At 44.9% G+C, this 26669-nt stretch overlaps 2 protein-coding genes and 1 long non-coding RNA gene across 5 annotated transcripts in view; 1 reads left to right on the plus strand and 2 right to left on the minus strand.

The window, feature by feature from the left end:
* LOC135898630 (probable aconitate hydratase, mitochondrial) overlaps window positions 1-2518 on the minus strand; it is a 33127-nt gene extending 30609 nt beyond the window's left edge. Inside the window, exons 1-3 of the mRNA XM_065427682.2 lie at window positions 2310-2518; window positions 1479-1547; window positions 332-411 (exon numbers count right to left, since the gene is read on the minus strand). Coding sequence (XP_065283754.1) covers window positions 332-411; window positions 1479-1547; window positions 2310-2342 — 182 coding nt within the window. The 5' untranslated portion in view covers window positions 2343-2518. The remainder of the gene's footprint in view (window positions 1-331; window positions 412-1478; window positions 1548-2309) is intronic.
* The window catches only part of LOC135898634 (uncharacterized), a 206154-nt gene that overhangs the window by 134291 nt on the left and 45194 nt on the right, over window positions 1-26669 (plus strand). The window lies entirely within an intron of this gene.
* The window catches only part of Miro (mitochondrial Rho GTPase), a 32310-nt gene continuing 13768 nt past the window's right edge, over window positions 8128-26669 (minus strand). For 2 of the 3 annotated variants that reach the window (XM_065427679.2, XM_065427680.2), the window contains exons 10-19: window positions 25880-26000; window positions 22778-22862; window positions 21088-21233; window positions 19901-19998; window positions 18433-18644; window positions 16605-16733; window positions 15383-15579; window positions 12981-13049; window positions 10982-11095; window positions 8128-8329 (exon numbers count right to left, since the gene is read on the minus strand). In XM_065427679.2, the coding sequence (XP_065283751.1) occupies window positions 8326-8329; window positions 10982-11095; window positions 12981-13049; window positions 15383-15579; window positions 16605-16733; window positions 18433-18644; window positions 19901-19998; window positions 21088-21233; window positions 22778-22862; window positions 25880-26000 (1175 nt within the window). In that variant the 3' untranslated portion in view covers window positions 8128-8325. The remainder of the gene's footprint in view (window positions 8330-10981; window positions 11096-12980; window positions 13050-15382; window positions 15580-16604; window positions 16734-18432; window positions 18645-19900; window positions 19999-21087; window positions 21234-22777; window positions 22863-25879; window positions 26001-26669) is intronic. The other variant, XM_065427681.2, reaches the window with a different exon arrangement.

Below are 26669 nucleotides of genomic sequence, written 5' to 3' on the forward strand. Positions count from 1 at the left end.
CTTGCTCTCATGGGGTGCATTTTTGAGCAATTATTCTCCCAATTCTATTTATTTATCTATACAACGATCTGCCTCGCTGAGTGAGTGGTCAATATCAGAGATGACGACTGTGTACAAGCCAATGACCCCGTGCAAAAAAAGAAAAAAGGGGGGGGGGGGTGAGGAAAAATAATACAACATTTGGGCCCTGGTGCACATGTTTAATATGTGTGTTGGTTAATTTTCAGTTTTCAAAACAACTGTCTACCACATGCACCTCTCTTTCGAGTAGTTGCTGTTTGGTTTCTTTATTAGGCCACATGCATTGGCATGTGCGCATGAATATGCGTACCTTTTTCGAACAACTTGCAGATTCTTCTCAAGCTTCTCATATGGGAGATAGCAGTCAGGCTCAAACCTGCTCAAGGCAACCTGCAGTAAATAATGAACAGCCTTTAAAATGCACCAATAGTCAACACGGGCAAAAAATATCTAACTAGAGCCCAGCTGTGATAAGTGCCTCCACAGGGTCGTGATAATTTTACATTGAAACTGCATTTGATTACACCAGCGCTCACAGATTCGTGGAATCTGTAGTAAATAAGAATAAGCTCCTGAGCAAATTAGACATGCAACAGTCAGTCTACTTGTTAAATGAACTTTGACAATCCTGCTACAATTTTCGGCGCTACTGCTTCTTCAAAGCGAATTAATATGAGCTTCCTTTTAAAATTCAACAATGACCTAAAGACCTAAAAGGCATCTACACTTTTCATTTTTTTGAATTCAACCAAGAGATAACATGATTCACTTCAAAACATTTATGTTTACCTTTAAGGTTATTTCACCCACCTATTCAGCAAAAGTTTTGGCAGTAACACAGTGTTACTGCTTTGAATGAATGAATGAATGTTTGACATTTAATGGTGCAAGGGCCAGGTATGGTCAAAGAGCGCCATGCCCATGGTAATGAGTACACAGTGTAGTTATGAGTTCTATGAAGTTGATGTGACGCGGCTTTAAAGGGGCCTTAAAAATGGCCGCATAAAGTTTATGTGTAATAAGATTATGGCGATGACAAATGATGTGTACTATGAGCATTAAGGTGCACTGCAAAAGAATGATACGATATACACATTACTACTTTGTCCTAATCTAAACATAATTATTGTGATCAACTTTATCCAAACTGTTTTCAGGTGCACGCTGATATCGTTATCATAAACAATCTTGAGCTACGAATCTTGTGCCCGTTTAGCTGTTTCATTCAGATATGCTGACCGGAAAGCTTAATAGCCCAGCGCGCGCTAACGACCTTAGAGGAGAATTGTTTTTGTTTTTTAAATTCACCTTCTGAATGATAAGAACTTCAAAAGGGTGATAAGAACGTAACAAGCGGAAGCATTAGTGTTGTCACTGCTATACAAACTGAAACTAAAAAGTGAAGATTGCTAAATTAAAGATACTACGCATGAAAAAGCAGAAACACTAATATTTACCTTAGCTGCTGCGCTGGACAGTGGAGAGACGTGCAGGGAACGTGATTGGATGAACAGCCGCTGCGCCAGCTGAAAGCGAATCGGACATCGTTCACATGAGGTAGTCTCACCTTGGGCAGATCTTTGCACTGCATTTTTTGGGACACCCCCTTTTCTTGGAGAGGGCGGAGTTAACAATGGTGACACTGACAGATAAGCGCTACAGTGACCTCAAAGGGGCAGCAACCTCGGAAAACCTGAGGCGTGGCACGGTTCGGTTACTTTCTGCAACGTTGCTAAACTTTATGCACGTGGATCGGGCGAACATTACAACGCACGTACATTTAAGTCCTTGAAACATTGCACAAAAGCATTAAAATGAGAAATGCTGCGCGCCGAACCGGTCTGCATCTCAACGTTTCACCGGTGACCGCTACAGAGGTGGCATTGCCGAGTCGTCCGCTACTTGCACACGAGATTTACCATTGCACTCGGTGCAAGTTGCATCGTTATGTGGGGGGCCGGGAAACTGAGTTGCAGAAAGCAAGTACACGAGCACTGTAAGATTTGCGAACATCAAATTCTTCAGTCGTAGAGAAGGCAGCTGCCGACTCCCACAGATCGTCTGCCGCACATTACTCGGTATCGCGATTCGTGCACAACAAACTTTTCCTTGCAGGCCGCGATTCTGTCGTCACAACGAACACACAACACCATTCTCACACCAACGACCCGGCAGACCGTGAAATATGATCCCCTCGCATCGAATCTTGATCGGGTCAAACGTGGTCACGTCGTCCAACAGAGTGACCCACAAAGCTCGCACTAAACGTGGAAAGCAGTCGCAATTACCAGGCTGGCGCAGGCTCTGGAAGTGTAAACCATGCTTGCTCAACGACGCTAGCGCTGTGCACAGCGCAATCGGTTTTGAAGCAGAGGGCTCTTTGAAGCGAGAGACGCAGTGAAGGACGCGAAAAGGACGGCCTGGGGTCGCAGTCCGGTGGACAGCGGCGCAGCGGATCCCCAAACGGCTGTCGCAGCGGAGAGCATGCGCCGGGCTTCTTAAATATGGCACAGTGTCCCCAGACTTGCGGTTATGTTGCCGCTAAACTTGGACGACCTACATCTAGTTTTGTTTCTGGACTACGTTCCGGACGCTGGAAGAGAGCCACAGGTTCCACACTCATTTAATTAGGCACTGTTTGGGCGTTAGCCTCGAATGTGACTTGTTCTAACGCGCGCAATTAACTGTACTCCAACGTTATGGGCGGGCGTTAGCGCGCGCTCGCATTTTTCAAGCTTGGAGTTCGCTCGCAGTAGTGATGTTTTTTTTTTAAATTTATTTAGCAAACACTGCCGGCGCGCAACAATGCGCGCTAACGATTGTGTTTGCAAAGAATTACTTCGCTTCGCACCGCGGAAAGGTCTGAATTTTCAATCCGAACGCCGTTTTTCCTTTCCCTCGCGGGGACCGCGCTCCAAGCCGGACGGTGACGTACTCGTGTCCCTGCGCCTACGTAGTCGTGTCCGCAGTGTGGCGTCACTCGTGGTGACACGTACATGACTTCGAGAATTATTTAAGGCAGCATCTGTTATTTGTGTGATCTGCTGCTTGAATTGACGAATTAAAGTTTAGAGAAATAATACAACACACAAACGAAATGTCTGCGTTTTTTTTTTACTTCGCACCCAAGCTAGAGAGATGCACTTCCGCTTCGTCTGCTTGTTTCCACGGTCGTGCAGTCACGTGCGCAGGTACCGAAACTATGCCATTTTCTACCGTGTTCCAGCGCGTGATCATGCTCTGCGATCCGCTTGTTCTGCCTCAGTGCTGATGCAGCACTGAATTATACCGCTAGTCATGTGTCCTTGTGCACAGCGCGCAAAATCGTACGCTGCGTGAAACGAGACAATAGAGAGTTTTAGTTTAGGGGATGCAAGCGGCTTGCTTACGCAAGAACTAGGGGCGACGGTACTGCGCATGCGCAGACCGCTACGTCTACTTGCGTCCTTGAGGCGGCCGAAAACATCGCTGCCCCTAAGCAGTGACGTTACCCACGTGACTCTCACTGTGTACGAGAACTTACGAGTAGCTAGCGGGTAGATAATCTTATAAATCTTTCGCCAAGTGTCGACAGACGTCATTTCTATATATAATAGAGAGGTTTAGCGTGTCCGGCATTCGGCTAAACACAGGTTGGGGCGGGGGAGAAATCGAGAGCGGCCTGCATGGTGCACCCACCTGGTGGCGCCAAGCTCAAACGTACATAAATAGCTAATATTGCTGTAACCAAGTCTATTCTACTTAGCTGCTGGTGTAAATGGTCGCCACTGGTGTAATCGTGTTGCTGCCAAAAATTTACACCTGCAGCAAAGCAAAATAAACTTGGTAGCTGCACCATGCAGGCCACTCCCGTTTACAGCTTCAGGTAAACGGTATTACGGTAAACTTGCATTTACCTGAATACCGGACACGCTAAACCTCTCTATTAACTAATTTTAATAAGAATATTGTTTTATGTGCTTTACTTTATATGCTTGATTTCATATTTAAAGTAATGAAGGTGGGGCCTGTGATGTATGGGTCACGTGATCCTCGAAGTCCGGTATGGGAGAACGCAGGGAAGGGATTTCGCTTGCGGAGGCTAGATGGGGCGAGTGGAGCTCACCTCCCGAGATCACGAGTTCGCGGCACGCAAATATTTCGATCTTGCCTACTAATGAGCCGATTTGAAAATTTTTTACGGCAGAACGCTCCCTAGAGAACACATAACTTCCAGCGTATAACCATAATTTGCTAGGGGGACTGGTGAGGGGTCCTTTAACGCTGCGAGCCCGGCACTTCCAAGTCACGAATGGCATGCACATTACGAGCGTGACATAGCATTCTCCGCAAAAAAGTAGCGAGCGCACAGTTTTCAAGAAAGGAAACACAAGCAAGGCAGAAGATGATTATTGTTGTGGGACCAATATATACCCTATAGAGTGCAACTGTTTTAAGAACGATACAGCCTTAAAAACTTTTCCTGCTCAAAACAGTTCACACCTGCGAAAGTACTTTGAAATCTGCGATGTCACACTGACAAAGTTTCTTGGACATACTGGCAATGAGCCTTCAGCACAAAATTCAAGAAAGGGTAGTCTAGCTTCCATTTTCTCTGCTATGGCAACCAACTGATTTCCGCTAAGTGAATGAAAATATTAGTCCTGAATGAACACTTTACCTGTATAAACTGATTTAGGGCTGTTCAGAGTCTAAGCTGCGCATCCCTACTATGAAAAGCTTTTCCACTCGCAGTAAGTTTCTGGCAGCGGTAACACAGCTCAGTAGCAGTAACAACTAGGTGTGCAACAGCTCAGGCGATAAGTCGGGAATGATTGTGAGGCAATTTTCACAATGGCCATAATCCTGAGTTGTGTCAACTCTTGCCAATAAAAAGTGTCTGTGAAGCAAGCCCAAAGCTCCAGTACGACAGAAACAGCTCGCAACAGCACCGACACTTCGACCAAATTTATTGGCCAGAGCAAGAAGCAGAGGAAACAACTTTGCATTCCGTGCTTACTACTCCAGTTAAACCCTCCTTACCAGTTTAGCCTAAACGCACATTAAAAAGAACAAGGCATGACACGCAATAAGAAAAAGAGAAGACGTATGGTGATGAAATGCTACAACGAAGGGCCTGCACTTCTGCAATTTGTCCTCTGTTCAATTTGCGTGCTAATGGACCATTACACAATATGAGCACGTGGCTGTCCATTTGCACTAAAAGGAAAGAAAAGTCCACAATTTTGCATGGATTTCATCTACTTGTACTCATTTTTTTGCTATGGCAGTTAGGAGCTTCAGCTAGCCATGTTGTTTTTCCATCCTTCCTTCACTCCGTCATCGTGGCATCGTGGTGACAACCAAGTTTAGTTTCTCACTTCGTCTGGCCACCACCACTGTTATCATGCTGTCATCATCAGGACACCTCTTCATCTTTGACTTCATGGTGGCCAGACAAAGTGAAAAACGAAACTTGGTTGTCACCACTGCCACTGGGGGACTGAACTTAGGCTTCAACACATTTTGGCAGCCTGTGCATTTGGGAGTCTGATGCCCTGACCAGTGAACTATTGCAGATTTGTGCTTGGCAATTTGCGTCCGGTATTGTGCACTACAACGCATCTAAGTGCACTGGCATCTTGGGTACTTCTGAAGACAAAACAAGCGAAACGGAGGCAAACAAAGAGAACAAAGACAGCACTGTTCTTTCTGCAAAGAGGAAGTTGTTCTTGAGAAGATGGTGATGTTCACTGCAACAACCAACTGCTGTAGTAGTAAACGAGTTTAAAGCTGGTGGAATTGTGATGACTGCAAATATTTTTTTGTTCTTGTTACGAAACAAGTTTACATGTGTGGTTCTTTATGTTAGCTTCCCCTGCATAGTTAGCAGATCCCTACACTTAGCAGCTGGACTTCATAAAATATCACAGGGAGGTCAGCTAAACAGACAATGAGCACGACAAAGGACAATGCTCCAATGTTTCTCGTTCTTCTACTCGCCTAGTTAGCTGGCTTCCCTACGCTGTCTTCATAGCAGAGTGCAATTTTATAATGCACTCACATAGGTGCACCTTGTTACATTCACAGCTCAGAAACAGTGTTGTTAGTGAAACATGTTCGGCACAACCAACATAACTTCCAACATTTCTTGAATTTTTCCAGGGCAAAAAAAAAAAATCGCCTATTGATAAAAAAAAAAGTCAGAGTTCCGCCAGACAGGCAAAGCATTGATTGCGATATCAAAATAATTAGACAGCTATACGAAGCAGGGTTAGTTGTTATATCAGTTGCATAAACTGCTGTATGAATGAATGAATGAATGAATAAAGAACTTTTCTTCAAATATTCGCTTACTAACTAAATTAACAAGCACGTTGTCAAGTAAGCACAGGCAAACACCAACACACCCCACTCAATGACCGTAGACACTCGCTGTCAGAGTGCTCGCATGATGAAGCGTGGCAGCAGCAGTGCGTGAATTCCTCATCGTGCGCACGTGCATGTCTCCCCCGCCCCCGGACTCCTTGTACGTGTGATAAGACGGCATGCAACCTCCCCACCTTCCTCCCTTGGGAGCACGAGAAGACACCATCGCTTCAAGCCACTGTACTTCTAGTCTCACCGTTACAAGCTCTCACTCTCACCTACAGGTTATGGTGCACGGCCACGATGGTACCACATTTGGACTTTATACATCACGGTCATGCCAACGCCGGAAATTCGTCGTCTGGTAGGGATGCCACAATAACGATAATGTTTTCAATGAACAGAGATGTTCACCTGTATCAACATTTCCTAATGCCTGACACGCCCATCCAAGCTCTATGGCTATGCACGTTCCAAGGAGCATATGCGCTCCTACATTCTAGCATGTTGGTGCCTACTCAGGTGAAATGCTGGACACGTGTCTCAAGAGGTGGACTGTCATGAAATCGCAGCATGTCCTACTAAGTACTATTGCCTCGACCCGCTAGGCTGTGTGATAAAATGCTGCTGTTGGCACGTGAAATTTCAGTGCCAGTTGCCCATGACGAATAGTATTGGATGTAATGAAGTTACAGTTGAACCTCAATATAACAAAGTCGGTAAAATTGACAAGTTGCTTCGTTGTATTGAAATTTTGTTGTAATGAAATTCGACCTTTTATGCAAATAAGCACAGCCGCCAATCAATTTTTCTTGCAGCACAGAAAAGGGCCTACGAATTCTTGGCGCTACGAAATAATTGAAGCCAGCCATGCTTCCAGGTGCACTCCATCCCACGGCTGATAGTGTCACCCGCACTAGGACGACGCTATCTTGAAAAATGCTGGCAGCGGGGAGCGAATGCTTTGTCTGCCTCTCGCTCCAACGGGTCACCGAAACTCTAGATTACGCAGACTCCTACACTAAACGCGTTGTTAGACAGCTCACATGGTGCCACGCCATCTCGGCACGCCCACTCCTTGCACATGCGGCATATTACCTGTAAAGCAGGGTGTGCAGCTGCGTACACGCTCAGCCGCGCTTACAGCCATGCGCAGCCACGGCCGAGGCACATGCCAACCCTTTGCGTGCGCTTGATCGTGTACCTCATTTTCTTTGCTCGCACAGGAAAGTGGCACACGTGAAGCCACCATCTTTGTTGTCTCACCCTCGCACACTTTCACTCGTGCCTAAAGCACGAAGTGTGCGGGGTGCAATAGGCTCTTATCGCACTTGGACTTGATACGGAACACAATGCGGCTTCACTTTGGCGGTCGCTCCAGTCACACGGTGAGCCATTTGAGAGCTGCGTTTGCAAGTAGCCGCTTGTGATTCAACCATTTGACCATCTGCGGCCACGCAAGTTCCCACTTGTCTCGACATTCCTTTGCGTTGGCAGTGAAATTTTGTTATATTAAATCACATACGAACACACTTTGTTATATTGAGGTTCTAAATACATGGTTTCTATGGACAAGAGGTTATAATAAGTTCAGTAGTTCATCATATCGAGAATTTCGTTATATTGAAGTTTGTTACATCAGCGCTCAATTGTATTTCTGTGCTGAATGCGACTTCGATAATAGACTGTACCTGCAAATTAGGTGTTTGTTTTAGGAGTGGACCACACTGTACAAACAACACAAGTGAAGAGAATATGTGAAATGTCTAGAAACTCTTTTTTTATATGTATGCAACATGGCCCTAGCAGCACCGAGACATCCTTTTCCTCTGGCACAAGTTAGGGTCAAAGGTCAAGTAGAACCTACAAAAAAAAAAAAAGAGTAGGGGAGAGAGAAGCTGCTCTTGACTTCGACGGGGACTGAAGGTGATGGCAGCGGTGCGACTGAGACTGCTGCTACCTGCAAAAAAAAAAAAAAAACCAGATTGAGCGCAGTAAATACAAAATGCTCATTTGAATCTTAATTAGCAAATACAACCACTGTCCCTTTACCTGCCATGACAACAGAAAAAAGAAAGTAAAAGATTGTGTTAATGCTTGACGTACGTTTACTTCCCTGTGCACAAAGTGCAAGTTCTGTTTGCTTTGATGGATGATAATTGGTGTTGATGTTGACGGCGAACGCTTAATTTTTTCAACATTTAGTATAATATGAGAGTGGCGAGTTGATGCCAAATGTTACTTTGCATGCACCGTTGCTGTTTATCTGTGCAGTCCACAGAACACATAGCGAGACATGTTTGCTTGAGGCGTTGCTGTACGTTCCTGTTCATGACGTATGAGAACACTAGTCTTTATCATTCCCTCACATGGCACATTGCATCATGGTAGAAGTGTTAAAACTTTGAATTACAACAACAACAACAACAACAACAACAACAACAACAACAACAATAATAATAATAATAATAATAATAACAATGCTTTTATTTGTGTCACATGTAGGGTACACGACATTGGAGGTCAGCAGTAAAAGCTGTCAAATGACAGCTTGACAAAGCCGCAGGCCTCCATGCACTTGACAGCAGTATAGCGGCATTGCCTTACCTCAGAAAAAAAAAAAAGAAACAGACACAATAGTACACAATACAATGGGGCTGTAAATGGCAAAACCACAATTGCATTACGAGACACGCGGTAGTGGCAGACTAAGGATTAATTTTAATCCTCTGGGGTTCTTTATCCAGCACCTAAATCTCAGTACACGAGCGTTTTTATATTTTGCCCCCATCGAAATGTGGCTGCCGAATTCGGGATCGTACCCGTGACCTTGAGCAATGCCATAGCTGCAAAGCTACCACAGTGGGCACAGAAGTGCTGAAATGACGTGCGACACCTAGACACTACGGTGCTACGATGTTGCCTAGATGTTGCGGTGCTTTTATGCAGATTCGAGCCTGCACGCCGTGCCTCAGCTGTCCACATGAGAAATCTCCACGGTGTTTACTTTAAAGAAACAGCAGAAATGTACCGTACCGTACATTGAACTTAAATTTATCCAGTTTGTCCACAACCGCTTTCGTGTCTAGCAGTAGCGTTTCCTCACCTTCACACATTACGCCTTCACGCCTTTTCCCTCCCCCTTCCTCCCCCCATATATGTGAGTTGCGAGAGAAGAAAATGCCAAGGCTGTTAGACACTCGTTTCGTGGCTGTGTTGATTCTACCCATTCTCTGTCTGCTCTCCCCTACCGCCTCTTTACCATTCTATCCACTTCCTCTCTGGATGGCTGAACACAATAGAAAGGTAAGCGTTGCAGTTTCTGCAATGATTTTGCACGTTAATCCCACGGTTGCAGCCGTCAAGAGGGTATTGTGGCAATGCCCAGGGAGCTCCAGAAGGCATTGTGCACATGCATTGCGGTGCAAATGTCCAAATGAGCTTCCTGCGCCCCCTTTCCTCTCTGGCACAGTCCTGCCACGTATATGCGCGCTCTAAACCACCTCCCGACGAGGCGTGCAAGACAACAGAAGCGTAACAGTCGAAGGAAGCTTCGTTAAAAAAAAAAAAGGAAAGCATGTGGCAAAGCTGACTTAAAGAAACCGGCCATCACTGTGCAGCACACATTAGACTCTTGCCCATTTGTACTTAGATTAGTTACTTTAATTTCACATCTACATTAATTTTCTACTTTGGATAAAGAAGTGGACGGATGTTTTATGGGGGAGCGGGTTATACTCGGGCAAATACTGCTAAATGAATTGAGTTCTGTTTTTTTTTTATTTTTTTTTGCTGCATCTTGTTTAATTCTACCCGTTGGATAATTCGATCTATTTAGTAGGTCCCATCAGGGTCGAATTAACGGAAGTGGACTGTACCAGCTTTGTCTGTACCCGCATAGTAGCATACATCCCGTACAATATAAATGATGCCCGTATCAAACACAAAGCATAGTAGAACTCATCATTAGACACTAAGCAAACATTTGCAGGTGGAAGAACGTTGCAGTCTCTTATAGTCCGAGGAAAAAAACATACGTATAAGACATTGGATACACCTCTAAATGGAAGTCCCATGAATTTTCAGACCATGGTCTCTTCTTTGCGAGACATATGATTGTGGTCCAATATACTGTTCTCTGTGTATTCCTGAGAATTCCACAAATGAGTAGGACAAATTCCAGGGTTGTCTAGAATTACAACGTGCTTTTGGTCTGTCTGTCTGCCTGTGTGTGCATGCGTGGCCATCGTACTTGTTTGGATTGAAACTTCCTGCTATGCTCACTGTGAACCAATTTGCTTTCGTGTAAGTAAATTGCTTAGTAGGAGCATACTTGTTGATAAGTTTTCCTTGACAAGATTCACTCATACATTTTATCATTCTCATGCATTTCTATTTATTGATATCATTTGTACCACTCTGCCACAACCCTTACTGTTAGGGTTAACAGTATTTGAAATAAATAAATAAATTCACGCCTTAGAAATACAGCCAATGCAACTGTATAAACAGCAAGTCTCGTACTCTTTCATGCAGTATCGGTTACAATAAACATTCGCTGATGTGCAAAAAGCATCTACAGATTGAGCGAGTACATTTACACACCCCTCACCTGTCTCTTGTTGACGCCCGTAGCAGACGAATCAAAAGTACTCCGATAACTGCTGCTGCTGCAGCTCCGACACCAGCGCCCACCCAAGCCGAAGGCTCCGCCGACGCAAGCCGGCTGCGGAAGCAGAAAGAAGAAGAGGGAGCGGAAAAGTCACTAGAATATGTTCACGATGATGCTGGATCTGACAGTAAGCTGTTGCTATTGCTGCAAACGCGGTTTCGTTTTCATTCACGAATGCAATGCGCTGGCACTTATTGCAACACTCTCCACTGAAAAAAGGAGAGTGTTGTTATGATAGGATAAATATGATAATCATTCATTGTAACCGGCCATTTTCGCTCCGAAATCAGCCACGGGCAGTCCGTAAATTGTCATTTTTGGAAGGACGTAACGTTTTTACCACTCTCCCTCACTGTTTCCTAGAGCCACAAACACAGCCGCTGAGGCCACAATCGGTAAGGCCATGGACATGCCTGTCATGTATTTAAAGTCAAATTATCCAGCAACATTGAACTTCAGAATCTAAACAACAAAAGCGTTGGCCCATAAAAATGTATGGTCAGTGGGTGCTAGCCAGGACTTCCAATCGAGACTGAATAATTGAAAAATTAACTGAAATAAGATATATGGAAGTGTACTGCACGTGCTTGTAATGCATTGCACTTAACATGTGTCGACAGAAATTCCACGCCTCCTTGGCTTAACTCTCTTCTAGCACAGGTTCAGCTGCAGCTGGACATATAAAATAAGACGCAGGATGATCCCAATTGTGCACGAGATTTAATAAGCTTGTTCAAGCAGGCTTTGTGGAGGTCATTAAAGGACAACTGCAATGAAATTTTCAGCTGTGTAACAAGCCTAGTTTCAGCTAGTGCCCGTACAGAGTAGCCTCCGTGCAACATCTTACACTTGAAATATGAGTAGACGCACCATGAAAAGCTAAAAAACAATATCTTTGATACGAAAACTGAAAAAAAAAGAAAAAAAAGAGAAGAAAACGCCACATACAGATGGACATTGCCTCCAGCAGGTAGATGTCCAAATGGCTGCACATCCATCCATCCATCCGTTCGTCTGACCAGTTGGCCGACAAAAATGGACAGACACTGCTTGCTGGAGGCAATGCATGACTCAGAATGCTACATAAAGGCTCCTAATAATATGAGTGGATAATTACCAGTCATGCACCTTTGCCAAGATTGCTTAATTAAGCAGTTTGTAAGGCTCATTTATTAGCGATTTAGCCCAAGTGAAGTTACACTGCAGTTGGCTTTTATGAAATGGAATGGCAGCTCTCGGAGGTGTCAGTGGTCACAAAATCAACACGAAAACAAACAGGTTACTTAATTCAGGCTCCAGGGACACATTCGTGAGTGACTCGATGACCTGTGGACACTGGCTGCAACATTAAGTTCCTCAATCACACAAGTCGCCTTAGGGGAAAAGGGATCAAAGGTGCCAGTGTGTAAGTGGAATAAACGATTAGAACAAGGAAAATTAGGCCGTCTCCAAAACATCCGTTAAAACAAGCAAAGAGGGGGGCCTGTGATGGGCAAACCCTACAGGCCCCCCTACAAACCCTACTGCAGTTCTAAATGATCCATATTCCTAATTCTCTCTTAAGCAAGCTCCAAGAACATCTGAATGGTAGCACCGAGAGGCCGAGTTAATTGCTGCCACACAAAAAAATTTGGTGCTTAGCTTCAGGAACGCCAATGTGAGAAGCCCTAAGGGTGCTTCAAACACACTCACCTAAAGACATTTACGGTAATTGATTAAGCCCCCATTTAGCAGCTCCCACGGACACTAACTAGCGCCCCCTAGTGGCTTTTGTATGAAACACTGCATTTAAGAAAACCTGTTTACTTCTGCAGGTCTCTGAACACACCACCTTTTTTTTTTCTTTCCCAACAGGCACGACACAAAAGGGAAAAGCCTCCTGAAAAAAAAAAGAGCTAGCCCTCCCTGTGAGTCGTCTTTTCCGAAGTTTCCCACCCACCTTGTGTATCGCGATAGCCAAGGTGCCATGGGCCGCACTAGCAGCACGTGAACCAACCGTCGTAGGCTCCTGCACAGTTATACACACGAGAACATTATTTATAACATGCCCGTGCCACATAACCTGTTACGCCCCCTTCCCCCTGATTAGTACAACCATTGGGGGGAAAAGGGGGTGAGAAAAGATCCATGCAAATAACTGCACACAACGTTCAACACAACACTCACGACAACACTCACATGCTCGTGAAAGCAGCACAGCACAGCTGCTGGCATTTAAAAAAAAGATGGTTCAGGAAAGCATCTTGTTTTATGTGTTCAGTCATCAAACTGCCGTCCCTGGTGTGCTCTGTCGAAGTGCAGTTTCACGGCAGTGCAAAATGTATTGCCGTGAAGCTTCACCCAGAGACTAAATTCACCTGCGACGCCGGTTCCCACCTGGTATTTCGTCGAACCTCGTCTCAAACTCCTGGCGCGAGCCACACGCGCCAGAATCCGGAAAAAAACCAACAGGCTCGTGTACTCAACCAAAACCAGTGTTGACGTTCCTGCACGCCGTTTTACACATGGCAGGCAACGCTACGAAGGCCAGAGAGACTTTTCCACATTTGCAACCGAAAGATACTTCTGGAGGTAGTTAAAATAGTGACGCATTTATGAAAGGTGACGGAGGTCTGAACCAATTTACCACCCAACCAGCGGAGTGACAAGTTTTTGCAAAGAGCAGCAGCCAGAGCACACTGCTTGCACTCACGACCAAGACGTGGCGCTGTGAGAAAAGGAGCAGCCGCCACCATTATAAGGTGACTACGTCTCTTTCTTCTATTTTCATTTCAAAAAAAAAAAGGAAAAAGAAAAGACGTGGCGCCTTATTCTCAAAACGACCCTCAACTCGAAGTTTTTCCTCCACTCCACCGAGTTCAGCACAGTGACGTCCCTTGACTGACGAAAACACTGCGCTTCTCAAGAATTGACTCGCATGATCGCAATGCACAGTGACTATGCCGTAGAGGGTTGGCGCTGCCATCTGTACTTGCCACAGATGGCAGTGCCAACAACAGGACGAGTGGAGGAATGGTTCTAGAATGTGGGGAACAGTTTTGTCTCTAGTGCAAGCGCAAAGGTGCGCAAGGAATATGTAATTTGCCGCCACAAGTTGTAGATGCGACACAGCAGACTTCTGTTATTTGAACTCCGGTTAATTAGATTTTTTGGGAGTACTTTCATTGCAACCGAGAAGTCCCGGCAGGAGCCCAGGCATTTCCATGGGCCCAAACTTTCCTTGTTCCGATCCTAAAATTGCCTTTCCTTGGATAACTTGAACTTGACCAGTCAGCACGCAAGCACCTGACCCTTGTGGTGAACCCAACGGCGGCCCATTTAGTGGCAGCATCTGTCTCGGCAGAGCTTGGGGGACAGCGAATGCGTTGAACGCACGTAATCTCCTACTCATAATGCTTATTTTCCGCCTGCCTTAGGAAGGTTTTAACAGAATAATGGTAGCTCCGAATGTCTTACTGTGGTATTTACCAGACTTTAGCATGTACTTTTCTCTTCTTTTTTTTTCGGCAGGAAAATTGGGCCGAAATTGCCTGCACGGTGCAATCGATATGAAACAAGAACTGCCTTTGCGACTTTTGTATGCTTTACTGTGTAACACGAGTGTATTGCAGTGAAGCTGGCTTTTTAAAAAATTAAGAAACCAGAGCAAATTGGACAGAAGACTGCTGTACAAGGACACACAAAGGCGTCATGGCTAGTACTGACATGTCCCGTGTTTTTGAGCAGCTCAGCACCATTTCCGATGAACCAATTTTTCCAATACCATGTACTACAACTCCGAACAGTTATACAGACACTTGCGTTTTTCTTTTATAGTAATAAAAATACGAAGATTTCGAGCATATCGCTGCTCCATTTCTGGTCAAATTTAGCAACGAGATCATATTTCATGGTCCTAATCATTCCATATAACACCTAGCACTGTTACCTGCCTGGGTTGTCGAGAAACAGTTTGCCTTAGTCTATGCCTCTCAGGGTACACATTGTCTCTACCACCGATTAATGGGAACTAATCTTGAAGCCCATGCTTTGCCATACTGCATACGCAGGAAGTGACAAGGTAACATCATAGCCATCCCATTCCGGACATCACTCACTGCAAAGGGCACAGACAAAGAAAAAGAAAAAGATATATATTTTTTTGACAATCCAGGCAAGTGACAGTGGCAAGTGTTAACTTGAATGACCTGAACCACAAAATGCAATCTTGCAGCCAAATTTGAGCAACAGACCAAAATATCTTTTTTCAGTGATGTTAAGTGAAAAAATGTAGGTCTTGGTTCAAGAAAAAAAAGAAAGGAATGCAACTTGATGAGTTCCGCAAAGCACCAAGTTGCTTACGGGTAGGCAGCCATGGTGGCAAGCTTGACGTAGACGTCCCTGGGTGGCGTGACCAGGCATGAGAATGTCTGGGGGGCAGGCAGGTCGTGCCTCCGGCAGAACTCTGCAGGCTGCACCGGGTAGTCCTGCCGTACGGCCGGCCTGTCGCTCTTGGACGCCACTACTAAGACTGGCACGGAGCTTCCGGACAAGTGTTTCTGGAAACAGAGACAGAGGACTGTTCTGTGAAAAGACAGAGACTGTGAAAGAAAGAGGCTGTTTCACATCAACGATACCACATCACTGATACTTGATGTGGCGGTTTCGTTTTACCAGACACCACTGACATAGACACGAACACTGCGACCTTGCTATGGAAAGTCGAGTCCATTCAGCATGCGACGGGATGAAAGGGGAGAGCGTGTTCTCTGTGTTTCCAACAGGAAACAAATAAGTGGAAGCACCATTTTGGCAGTTTTTAGGGGCACGGTCATTGTATAGCCTTCAACCAACGACACCTGGCTGACTGGTGCACTCTAGAATTTATGATACCACGTGACCACCACCTTCACTTTTGGAAATGTGGGCAGTTTCCCTTCTTGCGTCCGAAGCTGTACTGCATTTGGTGCTTGTTTTGAACTTGTCACATTAAAAAAGGAGGTGTAATTGATTACTTGTGGCGCCCTTGAAAAATTGAAACTTTGTACCATAATTATGGGCACTGCCCATAATTGAGGACGCACTATAACGTACTTCGTACCATAATTGGGTGCTGCCCGTGGCTGTCCGCCACGGACAGCCACGGGCAGCGCCAGTCTTGGAAGTCAAGCCAAGGAGAAGTGCGTTCCGAGTGATGCGTCACTTCTAGCGGGCTGTAATGGCATCATTTTCTTTAGTTTTTCTTTCAAAGAGGTATATTTTTTAAAGCTTTTCATGATGCATCCAGCCGTATTTTTCCAAACGTAAACTTTTGCAGGAAGACTGGTCTATACCTACACTACCTGACACTAAGCTCAATACGCGGGCCAAAGTGTCATTGCTGTTGGCCTCTAAGCAGATTAGCTTCTTTTTTTTTCATAGGAACTGGAAATTCAGCTTAACCAAGTTATCTTAACCAGTCTATTGTAGTGCTTAGCAGCTCTGGTCTTGCTGTGTGGGTACTATAATGGGTTACTGGCCCGTCCTTTATGCAACCACGGCTTTGTTTTTCTACTTCCCTGAAGGCACGACGGTGTGCACTCACAAGGTAGGCCCTGGCGACGTGTTCGAATGAACGCGGGTTGCTGGCATCGAACAGAAGGCACACAGCATCGCAGCTCAGCTCCGGGGCCACGGCCGTGTCGTGCTGCCCAAACAGGTCCACCTCGTGAAGCTGCGCAGATGCATGGATATGGAAGCATCAAAAACCACATTCCTCATGCAAACACACACTCTCACAGCCCGCTAGCACCTGCACTTTAAGTTGAGCTACATTACCAAGTTAACCTTCTACAATACCAAAGGAAAGGCACGTTAATAAGGCAGGAAAGTTGCTAAAGCAAAGAAATGTGTGCAATGTCCCCTTTTAAGTTTACGCACCAAGTCACCGTGATGTTTTTACAGCCTACTTAATTGTTCATGGGGGGGGACAGAGAGAGAGAGAGGAAACGAAGCATTACATTTTATTCTAAAAAAGTCACAGATTGAACTTTACGCACATTGAGGGCTTTTACCGCGCTCACAACTGCCGAAGTACGAAAACGTCCTTTGAAATCTATGACACAACACTGACGTGCCGGTGTCGAAGCTTTGGCACTGAATTCAAAATGCAAAAGCTTGGTCTTCACTGTGTCTTCTAGTAAGCAACCTCCTACCCCTAAATTAACGAATATAATGTTTTGAAATAATACTTAATTAGTCTAAATGGGATTTGTGTTTCTTTATAGTGTCCCTTTACCACCTGCCCAATTTGAAGGATCGGTATGTTTCAGCGATACCTTCAGCCAAAAACTTTTTTTGCTGCGACAGCAGCAGGCAGCAGACCACCTGCCATTTCTTCAAGAGCAACTTTTCTGCAATGCACACAACATCATCTTCCTATCCTGCAATTCTGCCCACTCTGGCCCACACAACATATGTTCACATAGACTGTGTTGCACGCGATACACTGCAGGAATTGCCAAATGATAAAGCTGCATAATAGCCAGCATGTTACCGGTTACTGTTACTGGGTAGCATGTTACTACGAGGGCGAATCAGAAAGTCTTCAGCCATATTTCTTTTTAGCCAAATCACGGCTATATTAAATGCAAAATAAACATCTCCATTCCAAGTGGTGGACTGGTTTTGGACCGGCCCAGCCATATGTGCCAGTTGCTCCATGGCACTGTGCTACTGTCAGTTGTTGAAGGTGGCAGTTGCACTTCGCATGTCCACGGCGTACGAGCAATGAAGTGCAATTCGTTTTCTATGGACCACCTACTATAGAGTCCGGACCTTGCCCCTAGTGATTTCCCCCTTTTCAGTTTGCTTGGCAGTTCCTGCCAAGTTCCTGGCAGGACAGCGATTCACAGCAACGATGAGGCCAAGACGATAGGCCAAGTTCAGGCCAATAGGCCAATAGGTCAGGCCAAGTCTGACGGTGGTTCCACAGTCAGCTGGACGAATTCTACCACAGGGGCTCAAATTCTCAAATTTAGTATGCATGCATGCATGCATGTATGTATGTGTGTGTGTGTGTGTGTGTGTGTGTGTGTGTGTATGTATGTATGTATGTATGTATGTATGTATGTATGTATGTATGTATGTATGCATGCATGCATGCATGCACGGAGAAGGGCAGGCTGTCTCCAATGTGTCGAGTTGTCGGCAATTCAAGAGAAAAGCCTTTTGATGTGCCGCCCCCCAAAAAAACTGACTGCGAATTTCTTCTTTAATTTCTCGTCTGTCTACTGTGACACTTTGTTGCGCTGCCCAAGCGTCAACGCACTTCACGACTCGAAATCAGTGCCTCTTCCTGTAATCCCGACTTCGCTCAAAATGTCCCCGAGCCTCTTTAGCAGGACAGCCGAAGGGGGGAGGGGTTCCCTTACCAGGAGATACTTCTCCTGGCCGTACACGACGATCTGGTCCACGGCATACTTGGGACCAGGGTGTCCCGGGGGCGGACTCTGCTCCAGACTGCAGCCGAGGAGGCCCCGCAGGAAACACGTCTTCCCTGCGCCCTGAGGCCCCAGCACCCGGCAGTGCAGCACCTGCCTTGTGCTCTGCCGCTGCTGAGACTCCAGCTGCTTTTCGCACGTCACTGCAAGTTCCAGAAAGAAAAGCAGGAAGGAGAGGACGTGTCTTTTCACAACTGCTCGCTGGGCAGGTTGGCTGACTGACTGGCAAACAGAGAATACTGTTGCAAGACACAAGAAAGAATGCACCAGCAACCTGCCTAAGCCTGTTTGGTGCTCGTGCTCTTTCATTTGTGCCTAGCATTCTCAAGCAGGTCAAAAAAATTGAGCAGGTTCGGAGAATCGGTCGGCGAATGTTTCCCCTTTAGCATTTTCTTGTGTGTTATTTTCTCCAAGTTAAGCGAAGACCTGTGGTCTTCGCTTGAGAATAAAGGGGCCCCAGAACACTCTTCTAACTAATCATAGAACGAAGTCATTATTAAATTACATCACCTCACGAATCTCCTGCAGCAAGAATATTTCCAATTCTTCAAGCACAAGTAAAGTTAGGCGTAGTTATCAGAGTGATAAGCGGCTATTTCTATTCTTTCATTTACGCCAATGCGCTGAAAGCTGCACAGGAGAGATGGCAAGGGGCGCAAGGGAGCAACGCACCCCCTTTGCCCCGCCCAAAGGTTGAACGTCTCTGCGGCGAGACAGCTTGTGGCGGCACCTCATGGCGGCTGCGGTGTCTACACTACACATTTCATCTCGGAGGCCAGGTGCAGCAGACACAGCAACGCGCAACTGTTGTGCCTAGATCGGCATTGCAAAGGTGAAATGGTTTTGCTGTCTTTTTGACATTGCAGACATATATATATTTTTCATGTGTTCAATTAAATAGAACAAGTAATAATTGTACTACTGAGAATGTTCTTGAGACCACGAAATCTGCCAATAGCTGTTGTGGGTCCAGGTGCTTGCGATGACGCTGCATGAGGGAATTGCAGAAGTGAGAGCAAGCAATCTTTCACTGCTTTTGACCTGACATTGTAAGTTCCCTGCTGCACACAGTGCAATAATATTTGGTTCACATGTTCACAACGAGCCTAGCAGGTCGGCAACATTTTCTTACCAAGTTCATTAGGTGTTTCAGGCCCCTTTAAATATTCGAAAGGTCATAAATTCAAACGAATGCAAAGATTCCGGTCACGTGCTTCCAAGTGTCGGATATGCACGGCTCCTTGATCTACATGCTGTGCACATGTGCAGCCTATGGAAAATGCCATTTCGTTTACAGCGCGGCATCACTTATAGTGCACTATCGTGAGCATTCAACGCTGTATTCAACAACAGTACAGAAAATGTATGCAACTGCTGGATTGCACAACTAGTGTCTCACCTTGAACAGCAGAGAGTTGGTTCTCCTCTCCGACTCCAATGTAGCCAAGGTATGCCAGGCACTCTAGTGTCTTGTGGACATCCAACGCCGTAGTCAACCTGCATGCGTGTCAGAAACACACTTGACCATGTGCACACCCTAGCCTTAGACTTTTCCTTACAACCTATTTCAACCACAGTGCAATTTCACTATCTGGCGGCTTCCTACATATCTTAGACACACCACTGCCTTTTCAGGTTAACCAGTAACGAAACGAGATAAGGTATTCTTATAAGCAAGGAATCGTCGAGCTTATGCAAGACATAGAAGTCCAGTGCAGTCAACGTGTAACAACGAAAAAAGAAATGCTAAAAAATCCTATCATCATAGTTAACGTATATAGATACGTAATGGCTGGTTACATGCACATTATATGTAAAGCGTACAAGACGATGCCAATGGAACCATAAATCATGCACATTACAAGCAGTATTGTTACAATTTAACTGCAAAGCATTGTAATCTATTGCATTTTACTTTCTGCCTTTATGTTTAATGAAGCTGGCAGGTGCCAACGAATGTCATGTCAATAAATCAACAAAGCTACATAGTTGATTTTAGAGCCGAAAGTTGGTCGGCTAGTTGTTTCTGCGTTAAGTGCATTATAAGAATTTCCAGCGTAAAAAAAACTTGGAAAGCAAGCAAGTAGACAGAAGGACACTGATTTCTCAATACCCCACTCTAATAGGCCATAGGTTATCTATGCTGCTCAATGCTAGACTCTCTCATACTTCCTCTTGATATCAACCAGGGCTGGGATTATGCAACTATTATATTCCAATTTCTTTTAATTTCGTAAATAAACAATGGTTCAAACAGCAATCCATCTTCATGATCCCGAGAATTGACGAATCATAAGCAGTAGGAGATGGTAAAAAAAGGAAGAGAAGTGAGTTAAAGTAATCCTTCCATTATACAGTAGAAATAGTTACAACGAAGTTGCGTCCACTGTTTTCATCGAATTCAGATATGTACCTCCATTATATCCGATATTCTTTATAAGGATATATTTGTTACGTGCTAACATCGCCGAGAAACATTTTGTATTTCCTTTAATATGTCCAACCATTCATTACATCTGTGTAATGGGGCATCTGTAATGGACATCTGTGTAATAGGCAGAGTTGGCAGGTATCACATCCACTCACGCCCAGTGGGCCAGGTATCCACGTAGCGTCAGCCAGCCAGCATCACTGGTGGCTACGGTGCCTACAAGGTCCGTGCCCCAAGGCTGCGTCGGACACACTGCAAACAGGCTCGCCAGCTCGGACGGGCAGAGGCAGCCGTCTACATCCTGCGCACACGACAAAGGGCAACATCATGAGAAAAATCAGAGCTACGTACTGAATGCTGAATTATTTCTGAATTATTGCTGAATTATTTTTCAAATGAGAAGTACCAGGTATGCACAACTTTTCCAACTAAACTGAAGGATGGTTTGCAATCAAACAACGCATGGAAGTGGCAGTTCACGCACAGCACATGCTATGAATCGTCACCAAGAAAAGCTAGATAGGTAGAACTAGCCAGACAAGAAAAGGTAGATTGTGCAGCAACATAATCGTGCTGCCCTCTATCACAGTTAGAGTAAAACATGGTGCATGCAGCATTCTGCCTCAACAATCTGTACAGTTAGTGTACTACGTGGGGTACATACAGCTCTTAGAGAGCAAAGCACATGATAATACAATAGTATGAACATAAAAGCAGGGCATTTATGTTCTGCTTTTATTTTATGTTCTGCTTATTTATGTTATTTACTCCTACTACGCAACAATGCGAACTAGCCAATATGTGCACATGGACTAGTTCGTTGATGGAATATGCTCATGAATCGAAGAAGTTCGCCTCATACACCAAAGGAATGTTCGCACATGCCTGGCTTTGATGTCTAGATTGTTCACAAGAGCGGTCACGTGTATTGAAGTGTGCATTAGAGTAAAACCTCGCTAATTCAACCCTCATTAATTCGAAAAGTCAGTTTCACTTTGACGCATCCTCTGATCCTGGCAGGCACGTGCATCATTATTTAATGGCATCAAACTCTGGTTAATTCGGACGAAGTTGGCCACACATCAGTTAATTTGGGCAACCCTCAGAGTGCAGCTGCACTAGTGTCCAACTAAAATGAAACGGCGAAGTCTGCATCGCCACACTCATCCGTGGAAATTGTACAGCATGCCAAACGGGGATGACAGGAACACCGGAATGCTTTGTACCTATTTGGGACTTTATAGCCTTTATTCTGGCATTTACCGTCGCATATGACACTGCATTGACCACGTGCCTTCAAAACTGTGTAGTTGCCATCCATGATAGCGTCCATAGTGACTATGGTCTTGCTTGCACTGGCTGCTGCAAACATTAGCTTCATTTTTACTCAGCGCACATGGGCTGCCTACATTCAGCTGTCTACACTGTCTACACTGTTTTTTAGAGTTAGGATAAAGGATCAGTTCAGCCGTTGCTTCACCAATGGTGGGGGTGCTCTATGACCACCTTGTACTCCCCCTCAGCTCATTTCTTCCTTGGAGCCGCATTTGGGACACTGCTTGCACCAAGCACCCATTGACTTGCCACAAGATCAGCCACAAGATTTAGCTTCTGAAGTTTGGTTTTTGGTATCCTGTCCAGTTATTATGTTACATAGTACTGTACTAGGTAATTTAAGCTCGAACACTTTTCCTCAGCACGCGTCCTGTGCTGCCAGTATTTAGCAAACTTTAGTCCCAGGAAGAAGTCATGCCTACAGGTGAAGAACAGAGAGTGTTTTGATGTATGACCGCCTTACGACGAGGCTGCTTCGAAACTTGTTGCAAAAGCATCGTGCTCACTCACCTTGTCATGTTTTTCAAAAAGAGACGTGACAAATGCAAGACCCTTGGCACTTAGTTCCGTGCTGCTGCCAGGAGGCACTCGAATCCTGCAAACCAGGAAAAGAAAGAAAAAAAAAAAGCTGACATCAACCTTCAATCTGCAAGTCACTGGAAAAAGTTGCGTGCAGTACAGCACAAACACAATACCACAGCAAAGTACGTAGTAATATGCATCGTCTATGCGCCATCTCTCAAGTTATTTGCAGTGCTGCCGAAAGTACAAGGACTCCACAAGTAATATTCTTGCACAGTGGAATATAGTTCTGGTGTAAATGTCTGATTATTGGTGGTATAAGAGATAGTTAATTTCTGATTGGTACATGATATGTTCCAGTGATATGGGACATGCTAGGACCTTTGCGCACATGCATTGTATATCACGAATTACTGTGGTGGTGAGCAGACAACAAGGCGCGGATGAACGCATCTCAAGGGGCACTCAGCTTTCTCATTGGCTTGGGAGCTCTGCAGCTTCCGCAGTGCTGCAAACAAATTATGAGATGAAGCATAGACAAAATTTGTCTGAAACTTCATTCTTTGTAGTCGACAGTTCATTATAGCTGGGCCTGTTAGAACCAGAAATTGTTGCACAAAAAACATCGGCAGACCAAGCTATGTGATAAGAATAGTCTGTTGTATATCCAAAGGTATGTTGTATGTGGATATGTTGTAATGAGCCCTCAATTCATGGTATTGTACAAAGACATACACTGACTGAGACATGACACACACTTACATTAGGACCATTAACCCCAACCCTGTCTGTTTAGGTAAACATGTACCAGCTTCAGAACACTTCTGACATGTACTTAATGATGAAAACTGGCATACAATAGTTTCACCATTCTAACTGAAGTCAAACTTTATTTAACAAAGATGGTGAACTAACATATATACTAAAACATATAACAAAGTAATGATAATTAGCTTTGAAATTCATACAGAAAAGTACAAATTTAGAATATAATTTTAACAAAGTAACAACTACCTACAAATCGACATTACAAACATATTTTCATTCAGAACAAAGATTGACTTATCACTTTGCCTATCACCACTAAACCAGGTCTGATAATTAAAAATGCAGTCACGTGTCGTGATGTCGATGAGGTCATGCCCATGACGTCATTAGGGTAAAAAGCTGACCTATGCGGTCCATAAACTCTGATCCGTCTGCTAGCACGCACCATTGTCATGCAGTGGCATGGCCACTCTTTCTCATCGTCTCTCTCACCTGTCGCACACAATCAAACTGTTTTAACCTCGTGCAACATACTACGCGACAGTATTTTGCCCTGCGTGTGTGGCAGAAACAGCATGTAGCCGAAAAGCTGCGCAGTCCTAGTAAGGGGAAGTTTGTGGCGTTTTCAAGTGAGAAAAAGACCACCAACGTGACGTTCGGTTGCGATCATTTGTGTCCATGTGCCTTCTAGAGAAGCGCACGGTGAGGAGGACAGAGTGCCTGTGAAGGCCGAGAGGGAAACCGCGCACTCGCCTTCAAGTTCTGAGTGGTTGCGGGGCCTTTATGCCGAAACCCAGTAGCGTGTGACCCTCCTGGTAAAATCACTTGATGGGGCAGTCCAAAACTCTCCCTGGCAACAGGCCAAGCTGGCTGTGCCACCAAGGCGGCACTCTGCTCCCACCACTACTGCACTCCACATTCAACTGCCCCGACCACTGTCGCCAACTCCCGCACTCAATGCTCACGACTTACTGTGCCTTAGTAGAGCGTTCTGTATCGTAACTATGGAAATGAAAAGCGAACAGCGAAACAGAGGAAAGTGTGCGTGGTGTCTACACATGCTGTGCAATCTAATACCGCGGACACGACAAACCACATGTGAAGTCAAGTCAAAGGCCAACAGAGGGGGCAGATAACTTATCCCCAGTAAGTTACAGTCGTTCAGCAAAAATGCCTCGCATTTAGGGCAGCCTATACATGAATTGGTTATCTCAGTTAGGCGAACCGATTTTTGACTGGCCGGTCTCAGGGAGGTGGCGACCAGCTCCAGCAAAATATCGATGAAAAAAAAAAAAAAACTTGCGTCGCACTTATTCTGCTCTGTAAGATAGTTACTGACCACTCAACTACAAAAGTATATGATGCCAGTATCCCTTAGACGCACAAGAAATTGCTAGTTATATTTTCTTAAATTGTGGTTCCTCCGAAAACTCGCAATAAATGGAGTGCGGCTTTTTGGTGCAGACTATGTTGACAAGGGCTCCCTTACGCAGTTAGTATTCCCGTGGTATCAGAAACTCTTTGACGCATTAGGAGGTGCCTGCACTGTGCCGCTCATCTCAAACACAACATGCTGGGACTTGCGTCATATCCATCGACCATTAGGTGGACCAATCGCCTGCTTAGGCAGTAAACAAAAACGTGTAGACAATTACCAGTCCTGCAGCATTGTCAATATTGTTTCAATGGTGCATACTACTAATTTCTTTTTGATGTAATCTCTGTCATATGCCCTGTGACCCACACCTCTCTTAAGTGCCTTGTAAAGCGCCGAGGGCACTAAAATAAATAAATAAACAACTAAATAAATAAATAAATAAATAAATAAATAAGTAAATAAATAAATAGCCAATTTAGCATTAGTGAAATTTTATTGCAGCGGAAAGGGATCATGGTTTTGCGTCCTGCTGCTGTGTTTGCACTTCCTGTTTGGCTCATCAGCATTTTTTAAGCACGCTGGTGGTGTGCTTCAAGTCACCGATACTGGATATTGTACAATGCTTGTCGCTCAACGCCAGTGTGAATAAACTGCTTTTTTGCTGCTGTTGTTTTGAAGAATAAACTCGTGCCCAACTTGATATAGTCGCATAAGGTGAGCTTGACTTCAAGCTAGAGCTTTTGGCCACAGCCACAGCAAGTGTTTGTTGCGGAGCTGAAACAGTTTGCAAAAGTGGCTAGCTACGTGAAAGTTAGCCAAGGCTGCGATATTGCCTGTTCCCTGCCGTTCTGCCAGGAATGACCAAAAAATGCATCGCACTATTCCGAATCTCACTGAGTGACACTTTTCTCTATCAGATGAGAAACAGACCAGAAAGTGCTTACGGTGGGCAGAGATATTCGCGGGGTAGGACGAGGTGGTCGTCATAGCCGAACCGGCGTAGCACCGTCCACGTGGTTTCGTGGCGACCTCTCTGAATGAACACTTGGTGCAAGAACAGGAACCCTGGGGCAGATTGTGCTGGAGGTCAGAACACAACTTATCCAGGAAACACATACAGCTCTATCAGAAAGAAAGCTTTGCAACTGATCAAAAATTTGTGGCGGTCCGAGGATCGCATCTAGGACCAATGCCTCTTCAAGGCAGTCACTCAGCTGTCTGAGCTAAACAGGAGGCTAGCAAGACTGTGTGGCAAGGCAGCCCAATTAATTGATTCGAAGTGCATGACCATTCAATCAGATTCAGTGCACCAAAATGAATTCAGATCAGTCGCAGTTGCGTTGGTGTGAGGTGGGCCTGGCCCACTATGAGTGCTTAGTTTCAATGTCGGAAGAAAAAGTGAGGATAAATTTGTCTAGGGTAAACATATTTACAGCTGCACATATAGGGCATAGGGATCCAGAAAAAAAAAACTGCATTCATGGGACTAGGGTCGCATTTCCAGTTCACAATGACAGTGCAATAGCGCAAAAAAAGTATGCACAGTGTTTCACGAAACGCAATTTATACAACTACGTACAATAAAACAACAAAACAGCATTGTTTTTCGAGGAAAATATGAGATAAGAATGCGAGAAACAAAAACACTGCATTCAATACAGCATGTTAAGTAAATAACTATCAGGCAGGGCACTTAAGCTTCTATGGTAAGCGTTTTCGACAACTAATAGCTTA

The sequence above is a fragment of the Dermacentor albipictus genome, chromosome 8 (genome assembly GCF_038994185.2).
Source record: "Dermacentor albipictus isolate Rhodes 1998 colony chromosome 8, USDA_Dalb.pri_finalv2, whole genome shotgun sequence".
NCBI lineage: Eukaryota > Metazoa > Arthropoda > Arachnida > Ixodida > Ixodidae > Dermacentor > Dermacentor albipictus.